The 26,128-nt window shown below is 43.3% G+C and overlaps 2 protein-coding genes across 4 annotated transcripts in view; both read left to right on the top strand.

Annotated features, from left to right (window-relative positions):
- Nucleotides 1–26,128, top strand: part of LOC139907941 (phosphatidate phosphatase LPIN2) — a 114,278-nt gene that overhangs the window by 32,071 nt on the left and 56,079 nt on the right. The gene's annotated exons all lie outside the window — the stretch shown is intronic.
- chchd6b (coiled-coil-helix-coiled-coil-helix domain containing 6b) overlaps nt 1–26,128 on the top strand; it is a 59,146-nt gene that overhangs the window by 6,128 nt on the left and 26,890 nt on the right. The window contains exons 5-6 of one of the 2 annotated variants that reach the window (XM_071894481.2): nt 16,658–16,678; nt 19,547–19,630. In XM_071894481.2, the coding sequence (XP_071750582.2) occupies nt 16,658–16,678; nt 19,547–19,630 (105 nt within the window). The remainder of the gene's footprint in view (nt 1–16,657; nt 16,679–19,546; nt 19,631–26,128) is intronic. The other variant, XM_078283707.1, reaches the window with a different exon arrangement.

Genomic DNA, 26,128 nt, shown 5'->3' on the forward strand with positions numbered 1-26,128 from the left:
AGGTCGTGTTTGCAGTATCATCACTGTGATTAGAAAGTACTGCAGTATTACTTGGAGGGTTGTGTGGACATGTAAACACCATGCTCTGAGCAAGCTTGTCCATCTGAGTTTTCAGTTTTTAAGTTATGTAACTTTGTTTACAACTAGCCTTCATGCTGTGGGTCTCTGCACTGAATACATTGTGTGAGAGAGTGAGATGTGGGAGCAACATGAATGATAAGGGAGCAATATAGCTGCAGCTTATTAGAGGAGGGAACTCACTGATGGTGCTTATAGCCTATAGGGGAGCAAGCATGATCTATTTCAACAGTCTATATCACTCATCACAGTATGTAAGATTGGATGAAAAGAGGAATATGAACAAAGCCTTCTTCTGCTACGTATGTTAACAGCTTAAGTGAATTATTCTCAGAATCAAAGTAAGAGCCATAATTTGATTGTTGTGTGCATGTAGACGTATTGTCTCACAGCCAGTCCTGCTTTGTCCCAACCACTTGTAATGTGCTTGTATCATACAGCATTTTGAAACAATTTCCTGTCACAGATTGAATGATCAGATTAAATGAGTGTAACAGTGGCTCAACCAGCAGTGTAGGGAATGAAAGAGAAGGGATACCCAGAGAGACTCTTGAGGATTTGGATAGAAGATGGAGTGAAGTGGCCATTTAAAAGCACACAGCAGCTTCTGTGTGCTTGACTGGCCACATGATGTCACCACAGCCCTTATCTAGAGCTGGACACACTCCACACCATGATGAAGGGCTTACACCTAGGAGTGTGTGTTCGTTCGTGAGTGTGTGTGCGCGTGTGTATGTGACGGTACTTGTCATTGCATGCAAGAGACAGTGTGTGTGTTGTATGTGCGATTATGTGCATGTGTGTGTTTGTGTTAACCCTGGAGGGAGTGTTACTGACACGTATATTGATGAGCAGTGATCTATTGCAGATCATTAATTTGCGATTCCCTCCTCGGTGTTTGTCACATACAGCATGCACCACTCACTTCCTCCTATGAAACATGGTGGATTCCCCACAGAGCTCTCTCTCTCTCTCTCTCTCTCTCTCTTTCTCTTTCTCTCTCTCTCTCTTACAATTGATTTGTCCTGCAGCGTCTTTTCGGTGTGCCAGCTAGCTGTAATGAATATTGAATGAAGCCATTGGCTTAGCTTACACTGATATGGGCTCCCAACATTTAATGATGTCGCATCGCAATAAGACTCGACACACTCTTTCTTCACAGCCTTGTTTTCTACTTTTCCTGACAGGACGTGTCAATACATCCTGTCTGTCTGTGTGTGTGTGTGTGTGTGTGTGTGTGTGGATGTGCGCTTGTGTGCATTCTGCCAGTGGTTGGACAGGGTAGAAAAGAAAATATGTGTTGACCCAACTGTCTTGGATGATGGTGTTTGGCAGGTGTGTGAGCGTCTTCATGTCAAGATGCAGACAAAAAGGTTTTGTAGGTGTGTGTGGTGTGCATGTGCAAAAAAAAAGGAAGCTTGATGTTTTGCTGTGCACAGGTGTATAGAATTGGATGTGTGTGGGTGTGTAAGTAAATGGAAGTTGGAGGTTTTTGCTGCATGCAGGTGTTGATGGGGTAGAATTATGTGTGTGTGTGAACTTTTGTTCAGGTGTTAATGATACTACACTCTTTGTGTGTGTGTGTGTGTGCGTTTGCGTGTTTATGAACCCTAGAGAGCAGGGTGCTCGCATGTAACTTTCTGAGTGTTTATGTGAACCCATCTCCCCCCGCCCCCCATGTTTCCTCTTTCTCACCTGTCCCTCTTGTTCAATCTCACCTCTGACTTTCACTTTTTTTTTTTCCTCAACTGTTTTTCTCTAACACATTCTTTGTGTTATTATTATTATTATATTATTTCATTGTTCTCCAGCTTGACTTCTTCCTCCTCTCATATCTCACATGTACTTAAAAACCTAGAAAAAAAACCTAGCTGAATTCATTCCAAACATTAAAAAGAAAGATGTGCTCGGTTTATATATTTTTTTTGTTGCAATGCTTCAACTTTTGAGGACGTTCAAAGTACATGGGAATTTGACTCAAGCGCTCCTCCACTACTTCAAATCTCTCCGCGTAGCAGGTGGGCTTCCCTCCTAGCTTTCCGGTTTCTGTCGACCTCACATCCACCGGCAAGAACGCAGCTGGAGGCTTAAAGGAAAAGTCTCTCTACCTCCCTCCCTTCCCCCGTTCCGCCATAAAACACTCCACTTTGAATAGTTTGGGAACTGGCTTATTTCTCAGAGGAAAAAGCAGACACACACAGACACACACAGACACAAAAATACACAGACACACACCCATGCGCGCGCTCCGTACTCCCACACACACTCCCCTCACACTATCACACACACAAACACGCATGTAGCCAGCCTATTTACCCCTGCGCGCTCCCAGCTCCCCAGCATGCAGGCTGTGTGTTAGTGTAGGGGTGAGGAGGAGGTGAGCGAGGTGTGGAGGGAACACCTGTCAGAGAGCTGAGCTGCTCCCCACTCTGCCTCAGGCTGCCTGTCACAAACACTCACATTAGCCATTTACTCCTGTCTCAGCACCAACCGCCACCGCTGTGACTATTTTTATGTGTGTATATATGTGTGTGTATGTATGTATGTATGTATCTGTGTGTGTGTGTGTGCATACCTGTGCTTGCAGGTCTTCTGCGTTGATTTACCTTAGAGGAACGGGGGGGGGGGGGGAACTCCAGCTCGCACAGTTGAAAATGAGGAGCATTCACGCTTGTTCAATCCCTAGCCTATATCCTCTTAACATCATGAATATTATCTATGCTGCACTAATCCAGTCCTTATCAATCATTAAAGCCTATTAAAAAACAGCATATTTCACTGTAATGTTTGCTTTTTTGTTCAGTAGAAAAATCCATTCCCTCCTAACACTTGATAATCCCCATTCCTTCTATGCCATATTTGTTAGGGTGGTATATAAATGCCTACACATAGTACACTGAAGCCTAGCATTGTGTATAGGGCAGGCTAACAGTTAAACCTTGAGTAAAGTCACGGAAGAGACAACAAGTTACATTAGCACCTAGTCTCTTCTCCTCTCCTTTCTTTCATTAACACCTCCTGTGTTCGTTTTCTTCTCCCTGTCTATTCTCTCCGCCTTGGAGGTGTCATCTGTGCCGCATATAAAATGCTATTAGTATGCACAGGCTTTCAGTGCCGAACAACACGCGCGCACAAACACACACAGGAACAAGCATCTGCTTTAAGTAATTGAGTTTCCGAAGCTTCCTAGGTGGGTGAGAGGAATAGGCTTCTGATACCTGTTGTGTTGCTGTGTGGGGGTTGCAGGTGAACGTTTGCCACTGCTGTAGCCTGTTGTGGGATTTGCTTTTAGTTGCACATAGGAAAGGCATGTTGTCATCCTGTTTAGAGGGGAAAAACTAATAGTGGACAGCATCGTCACGGAGTTCCAGTTCAAATTACAACTTTTATCTTTTTAACTATGTCGCATGGGGCAATTTCAAGGACACAATTAAAAGGGACAAACAAACATTAAAAACAAGACATTGAATAAACATATCACATGATAAAAAGACACAAAGACAGTCCAGAACAGTTGTCCATTTGCATATTTTTGCTGTTAAAGTGCAGAGTGCGAGCAGAGATCAGCAGTCATATGCATACACATGAAATTATAATTAACTGCACAATTTACAATTGTCCAGTTATGCGTAAGAACATTAAAAGTTCTTTTAGGTCTAGGACCTAATCAGCTGGATTCGGCGTTCTATCCTCCTCAACATGCTGGAGAGAGAGGGGAAAGGTTGCACTGCTTCTGCCCGCTGAACACATTGGCATGTTATGTGGCGCGCACGTCTATGCCGAGACGCACACAGACAAACAGCTGTTTGTGTGCTATAGAGACACAGTGGTTGGCAAGCCGGTGTCTAAACAGAGGCCCGCTCACTGGCTTTGTGACGGCATTTCACAAGCTTACATGTTGGCGGGCAGAGACCCTCCTGTGGCTGTACCAGGGCATTCTACACATGGTGTGATGGTGTGAACAGCCTTATTCAGTGGAATAAGTGTGGAGGACATTTGTACGGCTGCGTCTTGGTCAACACCCTGTCCATTCATCAGATATTATTATTGTTGGATGTGTCTGGGCTTTTTCCAGGTCCGTGCTTGATTCTGGAACACAGGACCTGTGAATAGGAGGACTATGGTGATGGTCTTAAAATGCTGGATCATCAGTAAGTCTAGGTTGTTATGCTTGGAGACCCGCATGTTAAACACTGATGGTATAACATTAATTGAATTCAATTCAAAGCCTTAAAGCCATTGCAGTAGGGTTGTTCCCTTACCACTGATCAGTAAGGATAGGGACAGACCATGACTGGTGTACTTGTTTGCACAGTTGGTTACAGTCAATCAGGCTTGTGATGCGGTATGTTAGTGTCACAGCAGGGGGCGTAGTGATCGGGCTTCGCCCCCTAAACCAATAGCGCCCCATTAGAGGGTGAAGCCTGTGTGAAGTAGAATGATAGTTACGCATGGTAGCTCTATTCTATGATCACATGCAGAGCCCTCTGAGTCACCCTGCTGCTCCACGAGTCGCTGACATGGATGCAGACAAGGTGGATGCAGAGTGTAGGTGCGCTTGACTTACATAAGGCGGAGCGTCATAGGGTTGTGTAGGCTCACCCTGATTGGCTGAGCACGAGCATGTACATTTTCAGTGCGCTGAGGCAACTAGATGAGTCGTTAAGCCAGTAGACCCTGTTAAAAGGCTCCACCTGTGATCTAAGCTACCGTGCGCAACTATCGATTTTCAAATTGAGGGTACTGCTCAGTAAAAGCTTAGTAGAAAAAAGCTATGGCCTCCCAGTCTTGTACATTTGTCTGGCTCAGATGGGTGAAAAATTCATCATGATGCTGAAAAAAAAGGTTTTAATCCTGTTTTTATCCTAATGAAGTCGTACAACAGTTGTAAAGACTGCAGGGAAAAACCCATTTGGACCAAAACATCTGTGATGGGAGGTGAGGAGCCCACTCTCTCACACCTCCCCTTTCCTCTAACATCCTAGCCAGGTTGTAGGCAGTCACTCAAGTTTAATAGCAAAATTGGTAGCTCCACCATATCCTGTGTATTGGTAAATGCTATAGTCGGATGATACTTATTTAATAGGAATGTGAAGAAATGTGAAAATCATTTCAGATGGTGAGGGAGGATAATCCCCTTGCTGTGAAGTCAGACATACATACATTTTTACCACATCAACACCTCTGGTTGCATGCTATGGGTTATTGGTTGGGCTAACTAGTCTAGTATTTGGATAAAGGAGCAAGCTTGTTGGGAAGTGATAAGGAAACATGATGTAATTCCTCTAATGGTCACTAGAAGGCAGTGTTGAAGCATGTTTCATTTGCTAGGGGAAATAAAGGAGGATGGATGCGTGCTCTGCACAGCAACATGTGCTCCTGGGCAACATGTTCTCCCAGCTCTCATTCCTTCTCCTCTATCTCTCTCTCTCTCCCTTACTGTCTCTCTCTTTTCACCCCCTCTTTCCCTGTCCCTCTTTTGTGTGTGTGTGTGTGTGTGTGTGTGTGTGTGTGTGTGTGTGTTTGTGTGTGTGGCGCAGGATGAGGAGAGATGAGTCACAGCACAGCGTTTGACACTGTCCAAAAGAAAGATGATGAAAACCAGCACGAAAACCCAACATTCATTAAAGTCAGACGAGATCACACAAACACTCAGACCTCAGCGGTTGATGTCACACATGTTAACAGTATTGCCCTGCTGCAGTGTAGAGACACTTGGCAAGGATGGAAATGTTGTGTTTTGCAGGGATTGAACCTGTGACCTTACAGTTACAGAACGCTCTCTCTAGCCACCCTGCTGCATCTGAGACACAGCCCAGAGCAGACTATAATTCTCTCTAGTGTTACGTGAGTAGATCTGTGTACTGTTGGATCAGCACACTCCTAATAACCTTTCCTATTATGGTTTCCTTTAGATTTTCCTTTAGCTCCCTGGTGACACAGAGAACTGAAATGTTGATAATCTTAAATATTATCTCAGCAGTGGCATTTTTGAAAGAAACTGTATCACATTGACTAATCATAGGTTTGAGTTGCAATGTGAAGGCAACAAACAATTTTACCATCCCACCATTCTTCTCACTGAATTTGGACAAACTGGCCAATGGCTGTGTCAATCTGTCAATTCAGATCACTTCAGATGCTTTGAGTGTTTGCTTTGTAGCACCAGATGGGCAGGATGGTTCAAGTGTATTCAGCCAATCCCAAAATAATATCTGGATGGATTTTTTTTTCTTCTGACCCAAGTCTACAGCATATACCTAAAATAAGAACTGTGCATCCGTTGTTTTTCAGCAGATTATAGCACATAAGCGTTGAGCAGATTACCAGACAATACAAATCAGACAGTTGAAATACAACTCTAAGCTTGTCACCCGCTGACCTAGAGGCGGCATCTTTTATCGGCCAACAACAGTGTGCGTTCATCCGATGTTTATTCATCATCCCTTACATGTTGGTTGCAAATGTAGACACACATACAGACACATGCACACTCGTACACAGGCAGCATCTCTATTGCAAAAACACTACAGAAATGAAGGATTCTCCTCTTTCTAGAAGCCCCTGACTGCATCACATCTGTGTATTTGTGAGCATATATACATGTGCGTACACAGCGAATGCTATATTTGTCTGTGTCCATCTACCAGCATCCTCTTTCTCCCAGGGAACACCTGTGAGAGAGGACTGAAGAGTCATTGTCACCAACATTATAGCAGGCAGCGGCTGGGGCAGCCAGCATATGGCAGCATTAGGCTAGCTAGCTGCTGGAAAATGTGGACAGGGACAGACTATAGGAGCTGAAAGGCGGAGAGGAGAGACTTGGAGCGTGGTATAGTAATGGATTCAGATGTCTGACTCCGACAGCCAGCCAGCTAGATAGCTAACATTGCTTGTTAGCCAAAGACAAAGAGGCAGAGAGAGGAAGAGAGGGAGCAGTGGACTGGGGAAGGAGAAAAGAATGGAGGGCGGCGTGCAGAATCCAGGAGAAAGAGGGAGAGGCGAGAGAGGGATGAATGAAAAAGAAAAGTTATGGATTGAAGGACAATGATGAGAGATGGTAGTAGTGTGAGAGAGATTTATGTTGAAATTGAGTGGGCGAACGTCAGCCCTTACCATAGTGACGGCTTTTAAATCTGCAGGTGTGAAATACTGTGGAGCTGCACAGAAACACACACACACACACACACACACACACACACACACACACACACACAGAGATACACGCTCCAAATGTCTCTCCCATAGGAACTGGCAATAGGCAATACAATAACGCCTCAGACACACACATACACACACGGCTAAACCAGTTGTTATCAGCTATATTGTAATCACAGACTTGACATCTTTTCTGCATGTTAAAGCAGCTAAACCCTTTGAGCATGCACACACTCTCTCTCTCTCACACACACACACACACACACACACACACAGCTCCATCGTCTCGAGTGACGGTAATTGCTGACGAGCAGAGCGCACACCGGCTGAGGAGATTTTGATCGGTGCAGAGCAGAGAAAGAGGGGGGGAACGCCTAGCGCTAATCCTGTTGGTCCAAAGGCCAAATGTGTAGGAGTGGAATCCCTCTCCCATCAGAAAGCAGTCATAATGTAATGAGACAGTCAGACGAAAATTATTGTCTAGCGGAAAAATAACGTTTCCAGATGTTTGTTCCTATATAGGGAAGTAACGCTTAGTGTTGTAGCAATGGGTGAGGTTCGTTCAAGTTGCATTGATTGGGGTCAAATGTAAAGATTATCAGTGGACAATCTTGTAATTCTCATGTCATTGAAGTGGATTTGATTTATAGGGCAGTTTATCTGCTTTAACAGTATGAGGTTAGAACAATTGATCTATTGAGTTTTTTCCAGATTGTGAATCATATCTCTCATTTATCAAGAGACATTGAAACAAATTTGTAAGGAAAGCATCTTTGATATGCAATCTAAAACATTTCACCTGCAAAATATATACAGTATGGGTCTAAACAAGCATATGGCATACCTCTTTGATGTTGTGAACATATGCTTTTTTGAAGAAGTATTTCTGCATGTTGGAAGATCCAAAACATAGGGCAGTATTAACAAATGAAGCCCTTCTGTTTCTGCCTGTGGTATAGCCTCATCTTACATAATTGTGTTTGGAGTCATTGAATCTACTGTCTTGGGCTCTGGTATACTCTAGTGAAAGTTATAGTTTCATTGAAGCATTTGGGAGGAGTTTACAAATGACCCCTGGGTCCTTGATGGGTATTCTCTCGTTGTGAAGTAAGTAATTTCCTTTCAATGTGATTTTTTTAAATGTAATCATTTAATGTTCCACATTTGGACTGTTAACTGTCCCCTGTGGCTACCCATTTAAATTTGCATTTATCTCTTTACATGTATGTACATTCACTGTGCGTCATAATTTAGCTGGATTGTTACCTGACCACTTCCAAACTGAGCATGGAAAATCCCATAGCCGTGCAAGCAAAATCTAAATTGTGTGGGTTCTGACCTGTCAATAAAGTAGAATCCAAGTGTTAAGTGTAACCAAGCGAAACTGTACAGGTAGTCAAGTTGAAAACACTGTCTGGACATGTTCCTGTTGGTGAGTTTAAATTGCTAGACCTAATCAGAACTCAGTTGGGTCAAACTGTTCCTGGCTGTAGTCAATACAGTTTCTCCTGAGCAAAGAAAGCATTTTGAAATTCATTAGTGGAGAAGTTGGGTCTTTGGACTTAAAAGTTTCACTTTGCGGAAAATCACTTTATTTTAAGCTGAATGCAAGGAAACCCTAATTGGACCAAATGAGTTGAGAAGATGCCAGTGGTTATTGTTTCTCCTCTGTTTCTCTCTCTCTCTTTCTCTTTCTCTCTCTCTCACTCACCACCTTCCCTTTATTTTTACTCTCATATTCTCTCACTTCGTCCATCTTTCCCTTTCCTCCCACTACTACTCTTTGTCTGTTTCAATTGACATCTCTCTCTCTCTCTCTCTCTCTCTCTCTCTCTCTCTCTCTCTCTCTCTCTCTCTGCCAGTCTGTGGTGGGAAAGCAGACTGATGATTAAGTGTTAAATCATTTAGCCTCCCCCAGCTATGTGAGGAGAACACACATTTAATGAGCAAACAGCTAGACTAACCAATTCATGCCTCTGGTGTTTCTACTGTATGTCTAGAGTGTACGTGTGCGCTCGTTTTTAAGTGTGTGCACGTGTATGTATGTGGATGCATACAGGTGTGTGCATACCCACATGTTTGTGTGATGATGCATGCATATGTATTTTAACCTGTTTTCCAGATAGAAACTGTGTGCATGGAGTGCATGTGTGTGTTTCTGCATTTGTGAGTGTGTATGTGTGAGAGAGAGAGGCAAGGTGATATTGTGACTCCAAGTGTGTCTGTGGAAATGCACCAGCTACTGATAAATGTAGGCTAAACCTGTGGAAATCACCTTGTATGCACTTTTGCTTTTTCAGTTCCTGTTTGCATTGTGGTTTAGCATTTGTTTACGTTCGTGAAGGATGAGGAACAATGAACAAATACAATGGATAATATCAATACAATAGATATTCATTGGAAACACCCTCGGGCCTAGGATATACACTGAATGTAGACAATATTGGGGGCATCTTCCTGATATTGAGTTGCAGCCCCTTTTGCACAATCCACATCTAGATTGTCTCAAAGCTTGTCTAACTCGTCTGCTTCCTTTTATCTACATCTCCTCCTGATTGGTATAGATTTTACCCAGATTCATCTCATCAGTGAGTGTGTTTACATGCACACTAATAAACCAATCATAGTCCACTAAGGCAATTCCACGATTATTCAAGTGGTCATGTAAACGACATAGTGCGATTTCCTTAATCGGATAAAGGCCGTTATCGCATTATGAGAAACCCGATTAACACAGCTTGGTTTTTCGCCCAATGTTTTGTATTATTCGGTGCATGTATACCCTTAGTTTGATTTCTTTCTTTTTTTTTTTTTTTACATCTGTGCATGAGCGCAAATGTAACCGGATAGAGAAAGACGTCCCCAGAAGCAGTAAACATCTAACAGCATGGCAGCCGGCGAGACTCACTTTTGGACTGATGAGGAAACGTTTGTTAAACTGTTTTGCAACCAGTGCAAAGTAATGAGACACAGAAACCTGACCATATGAAAATCATCTGTGCAGCGCCGTTCAAAATCCAAAACAACCGGCAGGAAGTTAAGAAGATAAATCCAACTATGACTGAATCATGTAAACCGTGGTTTTCCCTGTTATTGCATTACTAGAGTGCATGTAAACGTGTCAATCGAATTATTGCCATAACCTGATTATTCCCAGCTACCGGGTTAATAATTTGCATGTAAACACACTTAGAGTGCGTCATGAAAAGTGTCCCTAATATTTTGTACATTCAGTGTATGTCGCGATGTGTATGTGCCTCTGTTGAATGTTAAGTACTTCCTTACAGTATGTCAGGTATTCTAAGTGATACAGTAGCATGATATAGGTGAACTCCATTGTGTGTGTGTGTGTGTGCACGCATCGTTCAGCTGGCTATGGATCACACAGTGTGCCTTTTGAGAGCAGTTCCACACAAACACTGAGGAGTTTCAGCCAAACATCAACATAAACCGTACGAGGGCTGGGGTGAGAGCGCTCAGCTGTACCAATGGCATTTATTACTGGCACACATGATGAATGTGCTTAACGTAGTAATTCCCATAGAGATATGACGGGAAGAAAGCTGTCAGTGAATTAGCTCTCTATTTTCTTCTGTCTGCCTTTCTCTGTCTGCCTCTCTCTCTCTCTGTCTCTCTCTTTCTCTCTCTGATTACAAAGCCAAATCAGGAGTTTGACTGCACAAACTGTGTCTGCCAGTGACATTCTCAAGCCTAATCCTCAACCTAGCCGTCTTTCTCTCTCTCTCTCTCTCTCTCTCTCTCTCTCTCTCTCACTCTCTCTCTCTCTCCAGTCCTTACTCCAAGTAGAAAGCCACGCCAAAACCTTTCCTCCCCAAACACACAGATTTATTCAAATGTGGTATTTGCATAATTCAGCATTTACATAATTGATTTCCAAGGAAGCGTTTCTCTCCATGTGAGGTGGTGTTGGAGACCAAAAGGTCTCGTCCTCTTGGTGTGACAGGCATGCACATACACACAAACAGTACGTTTTTGTCACTCATTTGCACGTGCACACACACACACACACACACACACACAGTCATAGTGTCACATTCTCTGTCTCCCTCCCTCTCTCACTCCCACACACACACACACACACACATACACCATGCTGCCAGACCATTGGGGTTTCAAGTCTAAATCAGGCATGAAGCGTTGCCAAGCTGGTGCATCTGGTGACCCTCATGGTACAACCACAGCAAATATGATTCAGCTCAGCACAGAAAATCAAATGTATTGAGATCCTTTAAATCGTGTGAGTGTGTGTGTGTGTCTGGCAGGGGCATCAGCAAGCATACCCACCCATACCAGCCCACTGCTAAGGGACCTACAGGTTGTGTGGTGGTGGAGTGTCCAGTATCTGCCCACTAAATCCTTCGCTACAATGAAAATGTCTTTGTCTGGGGATACAAAATAATTGGTTGAAACTAAAACACTTTAACCCACAGTGACAGAGACATTGCAGTTGTCCCAGAAGTTCACATCAACATGATATATCATATATTTATTTATTTATACATCTTATATATCTGTACAACTAGTTAGTGCTTGGTTCAGTCACTAGTACAATGAATTCAGCGAGCTGAAGTACCATTATATGAAGCATAGTATTTGCCCTTTTGATGGACGCTTTAATCCAAAGCACCTTGCAGTACAATGAGTGCATACATTTTTAGCACGTGTCCCTAGTTGGAATTGAACCGGTAACCTTGACAGTGTTAGTCAATTCATTAAGCTATAGGACCAAATAAACTGTATTGTTTGGAATTGCTGTAACATGAGATATTTAGAGCTGCCTTTACAGACATGGATTCAAATTAAACTCACACTAATTCAAACTTGTCAGTTTAGATTTCCATTGTAAAAAAAAACAAACCTAACCTAAACCACAACTAGATGCTATGTGTAACATTTTAACCTCAATAAATCATTACCACATTAATTTTGAGGCATTCATATATTGACATAAACAAACAAGACCATCACTGAGAAGACTGGCAGCCTCTACACTGGATTTTACAGTGTGTGACTGGGTCAGATTTAGCAGAAAATCAGTTGGATTGCTTTATGACACGTAGGAATATTGCTTTTTTCCCGCCCTATTGTCTCCCAATTTTGTCGTTGCCAATTCCCATTGTGCTCCACGGTCCCCGTCGTTGCACGATCCCCGTGTCAGTCTAGGAGGGTGTAGACTGCCACGTCTCCTCCGATACACATGGAGTCTCCAGACTTTTCTTTTCACCTGACAGTGAGGAGTTTTTCAGGGAGAGGAATGGCCTTTTCAGGTTGGACGCAATGTTTTTCTATCGGAATTTTTCTAGCCACTGGACAAAACTCGTCATTTCACTGTTGCTAGCAATGGTGCTATAGATTGCTTTGCATTGTTAAAACACACCTGTTATTCCCTCTTGGTTGGAAACCTGTTTCCAAGATAGGGTTTTCCTGCCGAGGTCTCTATATAAACAGAAACTGGTGTTGTACAATTCAGGGAATTCAGACACAGCCAAGTCTCCATATTTCCTTCAGTGCCTGGCTGGCTGGGTGCCTTGTTTCTGTTGGCAGCACAGGGCAGCGTGCACCGCAAAAGTTCAACTAGGTTGCACTTTGAGCACAAACGTGCTTGCGCTTTGCTTAGTGCAACACAAAGCCGTCGTTGCACGGCACAAGCCATAGAAAGTAATGGGTTTCAGGGCACAGGGGTGCCGTTGCCGTGCCCTATCTGAAAAGGCCTTAACGCGCATGGAGGTCTATGCTACCTCCAGCACATAGTATGTTCCTCCAGCACATAGTGTGTTCCTCCAGCACATAGTGTGTTCCTCCAGCACATAGTGTGTTCCTCCAGCACATAGTGTGTTCCTCCAGCACATAGTATGTTCCTCCAGCACATAGTTTCAACTTGACATTATCAGGGGGGCAAGTAGCAACATCTTCTTGTGCATCTGCATAGAAGCCACCAATCATCTCCCCATGGTCTCATTTGTTTAGAGTAATTATGCTAATACAATTAATCACAATTCATTTGACAATGATATGTTAATGTTTAAAAATGCTACACTTAGCACCTTAACTTCATCGTGGTGAAAGGGGCCCTTTGTCTATTTGGAATACTTTCGAGGCTATATGTTTGCTTCGTCAGTTGATCCAGACTCTGGGTGTTCAGAGTGAGGCTGCTGACTGGTCACCAGGGAGCCACAGTACTACCAATGGATGGACCTGAAATGCCATTGTCCGCTATGGTCCATGGACTGCACCAAAGTGTGTGTGTGTGTGTGTCTGTGTCTGTCTGCGTGTGTATTCCTGTATCTCAACAAGCCCCTCCATCTCTCTTCTAGAGCGTATCATCTATGTAAATGGGCCCTCCACACTCCTGCGAGCACTCTGTTGGGGGCCACATACACAAATACACACACAGACACACACACATACACACATTCAGTTAGGGGCCAGCCACTGAAGAGTGGGGAGGTTAAACAGATGGCATCGGCTGTATCCGTTACACAGATTATCCAACACACACACACACACACACACACACACACACACTGCGACAACTGGCTGTGTGAGCTCACCTCATTTAACTCAATGGTGTTTTTATGAGGCATGGCAACATTAGAGCCGCCCACTGTTCTAATCTATCCCTTTCTATTCTGTGTCTAATGCTGGACCGGGAGCACTTGGTTTGACTGAGCAAGGCTAGACACACCCAAATGTTTGTGTTCTGTGGGTGTGTATATTATAGTGCTTTAGCTGAGCGTTATTTCATTTGATGATAGATGTATTGCAACACATAATAGTGCACTTTATGACTGCATTCGCTAGACACATACATACAGAGGCCTATAAATCAACCTATTCAGCGGATAATCCTGCGGTCTCAATTCTAGCTGAGTCCTGTTCACAGACGTTGTAAAATACCCAATAAACACACACCTGTGATTGAGTAACAGTTAATTTAAATATTAATGTGCCAACAGAAAATAACCACTCATACCTGTAGTAGAACTATATTGTGGAACAATAAAATTTAACTATTATTGATTACAAAAAAAGATTCATTGAATATTTATGTTCACTTTTCATTATGTTGATGTGTTGCTGCCATTTTATGAAAGCAGTAAGCCACTTGGAAGTTGTTCTTTACAGAGATTTTAGAACAACTTGGAGGCATTGTTAGGCCTGATGCAAAAGTGTCTTGCGGCTTTTTGCTTAAATAATTCTTTATCTTGCTTTAAAATGTGGGACATGTTGCCACATGAGTGAATCTGGACCACTTTAGCCATGCATTAAGTTTATATTATTATGCAACTTTGTTGAATACTCATTTCTGATTGATCAGGGCTATGTGTGATCGTTGTTTCACATATCAGACCGCTGTTTCACATCATAATCATAATCAACTTGCAGTCAAGAAGTCCAGTTGATTTTGTTGATTTTTTTAATCAAATTAGCTCGCAACACCTTGTGCCAAAAATACGTTATTCCTTGTTTACTGCAGACAGTCCTGCTGGACTGTTTTTTTTTGTGGAAGCTTCTAAGTTACTTAAACTTGTAATTAAAAGATTTTAAATCAACTTTTCATGTCAAATGATTAGTTTCTTTAGTATAAGCAGGATAATGTACAGGGAGCTGGTCATTATCTCTCAACACATGGCAAAGTTATAGTTTTACACATGGCATGTGTCATCATTCAGTTACAGTCATATCTTATAATGTTTTTGTGTGAGCGTACTCTCCTCTAGACGACATTGTGTTGCTCACTTGGTAGAGCACAGCCTTACAGGGATGATTCTAATATTTTACCATGATTCACTTACTTTAAAGTGTCTGTTTGAACAGTCGTGCCAGAATCCATCTTACAGTGTTCCTTTTGCTTTTACAGGGCAAATGGTAGGCATTTAATTCCTCGTGGGATCTACCAATAGGCATGAAATTAATAAAAAAAGTCTACACAAAGAATACATTGTGCCCTTCAAGTTAATAGCTTCAGTGCTACCATGCATTATGTCCATTTGTTTGACCATGTGTATGCACTGCTTGCCTTGACGTACAGTGGCTCAGTTGGTAGTGTAAGTTAATTTCTGCTATTATCCAAGGTTACGTTAAATTGGTCAATTACCTGTTCCTCAAGAAAAAAAAAGAAGCAAATTACAAAGCAATATCATGATATATTACCTCTTTACTAGATGTTTCTGATATATCTGTGCTCTAATTAGCTTAATTCTGTTATGAAAATGTGACTTTTATATTTCTGTCCATTGCAGGCTACCATAAGCTGTGCCAGAGAGTTGTCAATGTTGTTGCAATTCCTTTGTCACACATAGAGTTTGATAAAAGTCCTAAATTATTTTATGCCCATTTAATATAGTATAATACTACCATGACACAGGCTTTGCTTGCTGAAAATATTCTGTGGGGAGGAATACATCATTTCCTTGATTTAGAATCTTATTCTCCTCTCCTCTCCTCTCCTCTCCTCTCCTCTCCTCTCCTCTCTTCTCCCTCCTCTCCTCTCCTCTCCTCTCCTCTCCCCATGTCTATGCAACATACCGATAATCCAAATGGCCAGGGGGTGTTTGACGTAATGAAACGCACCGATAGCAGCATCCTGCACAAAAGTCATTATTTTTATCATAGCCTACCTGTCTCACAGTGAAAACATGTGAATGCCAACATCCTCTTTCTCTAGTTCAAACAGAGAGGAAGAGAGACAGCTGGGTGCGCATTGCCCTGTGGGATGGTTAGACAACACTGAATGATGTCAGTCCAGCAGGCTGCCATCTTTATGGACCTGGTCCACTCAGTCCCCCAGATCCACATCTCTGTGGATCATGCGTTACCACGACAACAGCAAGGAAAACAATGAAAGTCATGCTGAGCCATAGAACGATTTTCATTTGAGCATGCAAATACATTAGCAATCTACCAAGCTAAGTAGTTACTTACATGGATGTTGGGACATGTGTTGTGATGCATTGTGAGAGTATTGGAGACCAGAATTACATCACACACAGCAGTAGACATCTGGCCTATTAGCTCTTATCACAAACTAACACGTGTAACTTATAGTTAATGCTGTTGTTTGAATGAGTTTGCTTGTGATTGGCTGCACTAACCTTGTTCCCTCCTTGTTCCTTTTTTCTCTTCTTTCTTGTACTGCTTTGTTTTTTTCTCTCTCCTCCCGCATGTTCTCTCATTCTCCCCTTCATTTCTGACTGGGCCTATTTCCCTTATTTATCTTTACCACTCTTTCTCACCCTTACATTTTACATGCTCTTTTCACCTCCCTCCTTCTCTCCCTTTTTACACCGGTTTTTTTTTATCCCCCTCTTTCTTTCTATTACCATCTCTTTCAACCCCGCACCTTTCTTATACCTTCCACTCTCTCTGTCTCTCTCACCCCTGCTCCTCTCTCTCCTAGCCAGCAGAAATGGATGCTTGGGTAAGCAACACTAGCAATGCTGGTGCCTCTTTTTTTAAACTCTCTCCCTTTCTCCTGTTCTCTTTCTCTCTACCTCTTCCTTTCTCTCTCTCTCTCTCTCTCTCTCTCTCTCTCTCTCTCTCTCTCTCCTCTATTCAAATGTCATGTTTTCATTGTGCATTAAAGCGAGGCTGTGAATGTGCTGCCGCCACTATTCCACACAACAACACTTTGGGAGGTATTCAGCTAGAAAATTACACATCATCTGTGGTGCCGGCAGAGGTGATTTTACACACACACACACACACACGCACACACTCAGACATGCACACACAGCCCTCAAGCATCAAACAGCTGCTGTAGAAAGAAAAAGTGTGTTAGTGCGTTGAACGCAGTATAGGGATTTGCAGGTGTGCTCTTTGGGGATGCATGTGCCTGTTAAGTTAGGATAAGATTAGATTGGATTACATTAAATGTAACATCAATATATGTGTGTATGTGTGTGAGAGAGAGTGTGCACACGTGTGTGTACAGTATGCACCATATCAGTTGAGAGCACATAAGATCAGTGGATCTCCCAGGGAAGATGCTGTTGCTCCATCTGATCCATATCACACACAATAATGCACAACGCGGCTACAGCAATCAGTCACCATTATACCATGACATAAAATCGTGGTGTGTGTGCGTGTGCGTGCTTGCCTGGGTGCATGTTTATGCATTTGCGTGTGACTGTTTATTTCTGTGTGTATGTGCATAATGCGTATCACACACTTGGCTTTCTATTTCAGTGCTACATAGGTCTATTTGCCCCATTGCTCCCTGTCACATGCCCCGCTCCCAGCCAGTGTCGCCGTGCTCATGCACCATATCATGTTCACACAGCCATGGCACCAGCTCACTCATTACCCTTATTGGTTGGAAACAGTGTGTGCTCGTGTGTGGCCTAGCATAGTTTGATACTCATATCAATACACAGGCTCACACGAGTAAACCCATAAGACTAAAACTTGTGCGTTCCAGAGAGGATTCAGCCATCATATGCACCCCACGCTCTATATATCCGGCGCTGCATGTTTGCCGTCATATGACTCAGATTGTGCTCCTGTTCCGTGCCGAGGTCCCGCTTTGATCAGCTCCATCCTCTCCACAGCGTGACCAAACTCCTGACAGATGCATGGAAACACTGCACTAAAGATCCTTGACCAGGCCGCAGAGTTTTCTACACAGTATATCAACTCAATGCAACTCACTGCCACTCAATTCAGCTCGCTTATTTAGTTCAAATCAAATCATTTTAATTCAATTCACTTGAAACTTTGTCCCCTGAGGGTTTTAATGGAATGTGCTCTTACAGAAAGAAATTTGAAGTCGTGTTCTCACATAAAGAGATTGGGAACAAACTGTCATTGTGCTATTGTGATTGGATGTTTCAAAATGAGATGGATTAGTGATGCACAGTGAGTGAAGTTATTGAGCTGATGGCATGGTAAAGGATCCCCGTAGTTTGCTTGTTAATTACCTATACTGATGATGCTAATGCTTGCCAGTGTCTTAATTTTGCATCATGCATATCTCTTTTGACTATCCCTCTCTTTCATTCTCTTTTTGCAGCTCTGCTACATCTCTCCATTATCCTTTAGTCTGACTACATCTATAAAATCATTTCAGTTAATATTTGGCATAAAGAAATTCAATTTTTTTATTCCATTTTATGAATTTGTGTAATGACATTGACTCAGCGTGTAAAAACAAGATGGCTCCATCGGGGAAAGTCAAGTTACACCTTAAGTGAACATTCTTTAAATGAACATCCCCAGTGCACCTAGACTACTGATTTTAAGCTGAGCCAGCGACTTGTTTTCACAGCGTAGAATCTTGTTTATCTCTTTGACGTCTGCCTCCTATCTTCCTCTGCTTGCATGCTGCTACGCCATGGCCCAAACAGTGGGTCTTCTTACAGCCAATCTGCCATCTTGCTGCCTGTCACAGCTTGGCACAGCGGGCATATTAGAGCGTTTCACCTCATCCTAACGCCAACCTCGCCATGTCAGCCGCTGCAGCCGCCGCGCCAGTCACATGCCACCTGAGTGGTCTTGTAAGTTCTGATGCATGAGAAGGACCCGCCATTTTATGTACACATTTATCTGTTTTTTAATAGCCATTTCTTCCATGGGTTTTACTACATCTGTGGTGTTGATGTGATGTACTATTCATAGATTTGTGATATATCCATAGAGTAGTGGATGTAAGAGGTACACGATGATGGAAGGAAAAATGAGAACCCCAGATGTGAAGCCATAAGCACACTTTTGGGAGTGTATTCTACTTTTCCCATGGCCACTTAAAAAAATAAATATTAGTGCTGCTAATTCATCTTTTCTAGACTAAAATATTATTTGTGCTTTGCTCACTGCTACACTGCTGAGATCCCCATGTAGCCTGCATTTTTCTTGGCAAGCACTTGGTAACCATCTATCGCTTAACTGGTGCCAGATGATGCTAGTGTGTCTGTTAGCTTAAATTCTTTGTATATGGGTTCATAAATTTTGCAACAGCAGAATGTGTTTACAAATTCTTGTGATGCTAGTGCATCACCTGATGGCTCAGTGGAATGCTTACATCTTGATATCACATTAATTGACAAAGGTTGAATGACTGTGAAATGTATAAAGACCTGCCCAGCCAGTCAGAATTGGGCATAGTACACTGTCATCTGTTAATAAGAACGTCTACCACAGCTGTCATTTATTTTCTGCTTGTTCTTTTTTTTACTAAAATCTGCAATGCTTGTCTCCTTCTGTTTTGTTTTCTTTTTCTTCTTGTTCTCCTCCTCCTTCTTTGTCTTCTTCTTCTTCTTCTTCTCTCTCTGTCCTTCATCTTTCTTAGGCCAGACAGCTGGAGAGGAAAGAGAAGGAGCTGGCCAGCATCTCCGCCTTCTATAAAGAACAACTAACAACACTGGAGAAGAAGGTAAGGACCATTTTCCTTCCTCAAAACCAGAACTCATCTGAAAGGTGTTCATTATTTTAATATGGTGAAGCATTCCTAGATGTTCAGTGAAAATGATTGTTGGCGCATTGATGGTGCTCTGTTAGATTTGCAGTCTTAAATTAAGCCAGTGCAGCTGTTCAATAAGTAGTGTCTTATTTTTTAAATAAATGTGTACTTTGGTAGGTTCTGGTCCTGTAAGATTTGAAGAAGACTTGCATGACGCCAAGCTGTATAAAATTATCGAAAAGCTGACATCACATTAACCCAGGAAAAGCAACGAGACTGTGCATCTTCTGGAGTAAATTTTTTTAAGTTTACAGAGGAAATGCTACAAGCACTTTGACAAGTTGACATGTATAACGGAAGACCTCACTAATGAGATAAAAACATCCTGTAAGCTTTCACTGAAAAGCAGTCTTCACACATCAGAAATATCAAAACAAGTCTTAAAGTGGCATAATACTCACCCTGCTTGGAGTGTAATGTCTCGTCGAGACGCCAGGCACTCTCCGCTATCCTGGAAATGTCAAGCCAACAAACCAGTGTCAAAATGTAGATGTAAATGAATTGAAAGTTTCAGCAGGCAGTTGTGAGTCACGACTCGCTGTTGATGGACCAGCACTCGAGAGAGGTTTCAGAACGGCATCTCCCAGAGAGTGCTTCAGTCGCCTAATCAAATGTACCATGCTTTTTTCATCACCGTGTCCTTTTGCTGACAGCCTTGTGATCTTTTCACACAAAAAGAAAAAAAAAACAAGAGGATGAAGTGGTTTGTTGTGTGCTTTTAAGAAATTATGACCTGCGTTCCATCTCAGACTGCCTCCACCTGAGCACTAATGCGTCGTTGATATTTTTCACCCCATAAAAGCCATCGGCGCAGTGGCTTAATAAATGTTGCTTGCTTTTTACACAGTACACTTGGGCAGATTTGTTAAAAGACAGGCTTTGTAAGGAGCAAGGTTGGTACGGATGTGTGATTCAAGGGCAGAGCAAAAGTGCTTTGTGCTCTTAGGGATGGACAGAGGCTAGGAAGAAAGGACAAGAGGCAGGAGTATAAATGGAGAGAGTGAGAGTGGAGGAGGGAAGGGAAAGAGGAAAAGAGAGACAACGGGCACATTGAAGAAGGAAGAAATGCATGCAAAGGACGAAGAGGAAAGAGGGCATGAATACCCTCATTGGCATTTTGTGATATATTGACATGAGCTGAAAACAACACACACAGTAAAGCAATGAAGATTTCATGCAGGGGTGAAATGGTGCATAAAGGTTATAGTCACTCATATTTTTCTAGGTAGACACACACACACTCACAGAGGTTTATGCTTCCCTCAAACCCACACCTCTCCCTGCAGTATTCAATAGACACTCTTTGGGACTTGACTGACTCCCCCACCCCCCACCCATCCCTCCCTCCCTCCCTCCCTCCAGTGGGGCCCATCAAGCAGACCAGGGGACCTTATCTAGTCCCTGGCACTCGCCTCCTTTAGGCCTCTGAGAAAACCTTTTACATAGCCAAGTTAAATGGAAGGCCCCTGTACGCCGTGCAGCAAGCAGCGCACGCCGCCATGCTTGACGGAAGAGACTGATTGGCAGAGGAGTGGAGGATGCTCTATCTTTCTCCGCTCGCTGCCGCAGTCCCTTTTTCTATCGCTTTTTTCATCCCTCGCTCAGGAGTTGACCTGCATGCGGATGAGGGAGCGCGAGAGAGAGAGAGAGAGAGGCACTGAGAGAGAGAGAGATAAAGAGGCTATATGGACTGTGCATTAAACAGACAATCTATCCAGAGCCGGCGTCCATCTCTCTCCCTTTCTCCCCGCTCATCTCCTTCATTTTCTAATCCATCACTCCATTCATCCAGGCCTCCTTTCATGCCTCCTCTCCTTTTCCCTGCCTATCTTTCTTCCTTTCGTTCTCTCATACCTGTTGCAAATTCCAGTTGGGCAGAAATAAATGGCCACTTAAAACCTGAATACTGACACATTGACATCTGTCACATCCATAAGTGCAAAGGCACGAGTTGAATGCCAAGAGTAATATGTTTCACTTTTGACATAATTTGTGATAGAGGCGTGTCCTCAATAAAGCTTGCCACAGTTTAGCCTCCTTCACCGTCAGTATTGTATCAGATCCTGTTAGTGCAGAGCGGAGATCTTTAGCTGATGAATGCTGTTGTCTGAGCGTGAATACCAGTCAATGCCTTTATTCTTTAGATAGACTCAGAGGTTGGAGCTTTTCCCTAGAACCTCATTGATTTTTGCAACCGCATACTGAGATGCACACACACAAACAAACTCAAAAACAAGCACACACACACACTCACACACACGTACACTGCAATCGGGCTGTTTTGATGTCTTGATGGTCTGAAGCAAAGAATCAAGCCAAAGATAAGGCCAGCCAGATTAGAGGGAGAATCCACTGGTAATTGGTGTGTGATCTTCTCCTGAATCAACATTTTACTCTGGCTTAGCAGCTGCCCCTTAATAGGCTGATAACTTGGCTGTGCTTGTGTGTGTGTGTGTGTGTGTGTGTGTGTCTGCGTGTGTGTGTGTATGTGTGTGTGTGTTGACTCCCTATATGAAACACGCACAGACACAAAATCACACTCTGGTGTCCAGTTTGCCAAAGGGATGAAAGGTGATAACAACCCACAGTGTGTTTGTCTAAAGGCTCTGGATGCTGTTTGAGTCCACTACTGACGCAAATGAGAAAACCGCTTGTGTGTCTGTGTGTCTGTGTGTGTGTGTGTGTGTGTGTGTGTTTATTGTGACAGGTTTGTGTGCCTGCTGTCACTTCAGAGGTAATTGTGATAGAGTGGCCAATTCAATGCACAGCTTTGCATTCCCCCTCCTCCACACACACACAAACGCACACACAAAAAGACAAATTGGAAATCTCAAACACGCAACGGTAGCACCCTCCCAAACATACCAGTGCATCCTATGTGTCTTCCTTTCTCTGTGCCAAGCTCTCTCTCTCTCTCTCTCTCTCTCTCTCTCTCTCTCTCTCTGCCTCTCTCTCTCTCTCTCTCTCTCTCTCTCCCTCTCTCTCTCTCTCTATTTGCGGACGCCTCCCTAATCTCTTCCTAGTGTACAGGTGGAGTATATCTGTCTTCCTGTGGCAACATCCCCAGCGACTCTGTAAACAAGTCTCCGTTTAAAATTCACCTCTTTTAATCCCCTCTTCCCCCCTTTGTCGACTCCTGCCTCCGAAAAAAAAAAAATTAATCCGCCGCCGTCCGAGCGCAGAGCGTGAAACAACCCCCCACCCCCCCACCCCCCACCCCAAATCCTGACATCAGCCCATCTCAATCCACAGCTGCTGGAGGGTGTTCAGACGAGTGTGCATGCAAGGATCAACTGAACACAGCCATGTACACGCGTACACACACATATACACACAGATTTAGTCACACACCTGCATGTATGCAGGCTTACACACACAGACAACACACATGCACTCACACTAATCCCCTCCATGAGCTTCTCCAACACCCCCAAAACCTTGTTTTCCCCCATTGAGGGTTATCGTTCCCCCTCTTTCTGTCTCTCCACATTGGGCTTTTGTCCCCACTGGTGCAGATGACTGGGAAGAGCTCAGAGTGTGTGTGTGCCAGTGATAGTGCTGCCACCTCCCTGGTGTCATGAGAGCCGGGTTGGGGCTGTTGCTCAAGGGCTATTGTGTCAATACAGACACACAAACACATGCCGACATACACACACAACACACAGCATCCCACTTCCCTACCATTTCAACTGTATACGCTGTACCTCTGTCAATCCAAGTGCTACCGTCACACTTCCCTCTCTTCTCATTCTCCACATATTCCCTTGTCCCATTAGTGGGACCAGAGATGTGAGTTACTTAAGTAACTTCTGGAACAACATCCTTCCCATCTCCCATTTCATAAATCTCAAAGCAGAGAATTGAGACATGAGATGAGAAACTGGTGGCACACTGTAAACCATTTCACCTCTCAGTTAATGCCAGGTTGCCAATCCCCACAACCACAAGCCTTCTTCTACTACCTCTGTCACTATCTCACCTCAACATCAGCTGCTCCCTGACACCTCCAGACCTCGGGGATGGAGCTTTGGCAGAAAATGGACATCATCTGCAAGAAGTTCACTTCACCTTTAAACCAGCTGCTAGCTGTACCCCTTATCTTCTGTGCCCTACTCCCTCTGTCCCCCATAATCCGAGGGACCTATGGGCTTTAAGCCCCTGTGGACCCTTTTTCATCTTGGCTCGAACACTAGCTGTCCCACAAGGCTAAGCGGCGACTTTCAACTTTCAGCTCAGCTTTCCTCTGCTGAGTGTACCCACTGAGCCCTTGGCCTGGAGCTAAAGGCTAAGTCGCTAACATCTGGCTACAGTAACTTCTTACTACGTGTTCCCAGAGAGCCAGCCAAAGTATTAGCTAACTCTAACAAGAAGTGAGACTTCCTGCCTTTTTAATGTCCATGAAGCTAGGGCTTGGTCTCTAGCATTGTCAAATGAAGGTAAACCACAGGCCATTTATTTTTAACTTTTAATACTCAGTAGCTATAATGCTACATCTGACCAGGAAGGCTGAGGTCTGAAATACCATAGGTACATGATGCTGGGATGAAGGGAACTTTAGCCAGTAAGTTGGCATAAAGTTAACTTTCTTTGCTCTCAGCCTCTGGAGCTGCTGTAGTTACCCCCCTGTGGAGGTGTGGCATTTAAACCCAGTCCAGATACACCGGCAATAGGGAGACTTAGTGACAACAGGAGCCTAATCCTGAGTCCTGTCCTGGATAATCCAATATAGCACAGCCAACAAACATAACTGGCAGGGATAAAGACTTACACCCAGGGATGTTTGGCATTTTCACATTGTAAAATACCACTACAGGATGCAGCTGGTCAGGTAAAATGGAACACAAACTCAGAAGAGGGAAGAGAGGTAAACTCTAGCAGGACAAATGTATTAATTTGTATTCTACTTCGCATTGTTTGTATCCTTACAAAGCAGTTTGTATGAAGTCTTTCACTTCGCGTTATTTTCAGTCTTCCTCCTTTCTTCCTCCACACTAGACCTGTGACTCCCGCCATCATTGTCTTTCCTCTAAGGAAATGGAGAGAAGAGAGAGGGGCAGATTATTACATTGTAGTGAGTAGTACCAGGTAGGATTACCGGAAAGATGGCTATGACTTTACTTCAATCTTCTCCAAAACCAGACATTAAGATCAGGAGTACCATGTCTGCGGATCAGTTTGAAATAATGAGATATGAAAATGACTAGGGGGCACTGGAGGAATAGAGGGCTAGGGATTGCGGAGGAGGTTTGTGTTTGATCCCATCTCTTTCCCCGCTCACTCACTTCAATTATCTTCCTCTCCTATCACCCCATCTATTGGGAATATACGGGATAATTAAGGAAAAGCACGGGCGCTGTGGTTATTGGTTTAAAATGGTGATTACTGCACAGGGTGGAGGGGAGAATGTGTGTGAGAGAGGGAGAGGAGAGAGATTGGCTTTGTGTTTGGGGCATTTTAGGCAAACCATATTTCACAGGTTCCGACACAAAGTCTGTTAGGTGATCATTTATCTCATGGGACCGATGACTTGAAACATATTCTCAATGCTCTTGATAGTCAGCTGGGTTGAAAATACTGCACACCTTGGACTCATTCTAGAGAACAGACTGTATACCATATGGTGAGGGCAGATAACATAAACACAGATTACCATTTGCCAGAGCCAGAATCAGCACCGCTCATGCCCAAATGTCCACAAAAATATTTCAGAATACGCTGGTTTGATTACTACCCACTCTTGACTATCATTTGCAGCCAGCACATCACCTTGCGAGCAGCTCTAACCACAGTGCAGTGTAGTTAACACCGTGGCCACTGATGAAGGTGCGCTGTGTATGACCATGCCCTCTAGGCACGGGTTCCATCTATGTAGTAATTGCTGTTTAAATGCCACTGTTCCTCGCATGAAATAAAACTTTATGGGGTGCCAACAGGCCATCAACATTCAGATTTGTTAGCGGTGCCGTAAGGTTTAAAGGTTGCTAATTTAACGAATGTGACATTTCAGATGGTGCTTTACGCATTTAGCTTATCATTGTGGGCTTATTAGAGCTTGAAATGAGGCTTGACTCATTGGAAGTCGATAAAATAGTTGTAACCCTGGAAATATTGCTTAAACGTGCAAGTTGTTAGTCTCTAATTGGCGGGACTTGATTTGAAGACTTTGACTTGGACCAAATTCATTCTCTTTTTACGTTCTTTTTTTTTTTTTTTTTTATAATGCTGTGATCTGGAAATTGATTTATGTTAAAGCCTGGGAACAAGTTGTCACATCATTAATAACAGCATATGCCTGAGCAGCCCACTTCCCGAGAACATTCATTATAGTCAGGTAAAAAAAATGTAAGGTGGAAAGTCTGCAGAGCAATAAAATACTGCCTTAATATGACTTGTGTCTCACCTCTCTCTGTC

This window comes from Centroberyx gerrardi, chromosome 5 (assembly GCF_048128805.1).
Source record: "Centroberyx gerrardi isolate f3 chromosome 5, fCenGer3.hap1.cur.20231027, whole genome shotgun sequence".
Lineage (NCBI taxonomy): Eukaryota > Metazoa > Chordata > Actinopteri > Beryciformes > Berycidae > Centroberyx > Centroberyx gerrardi.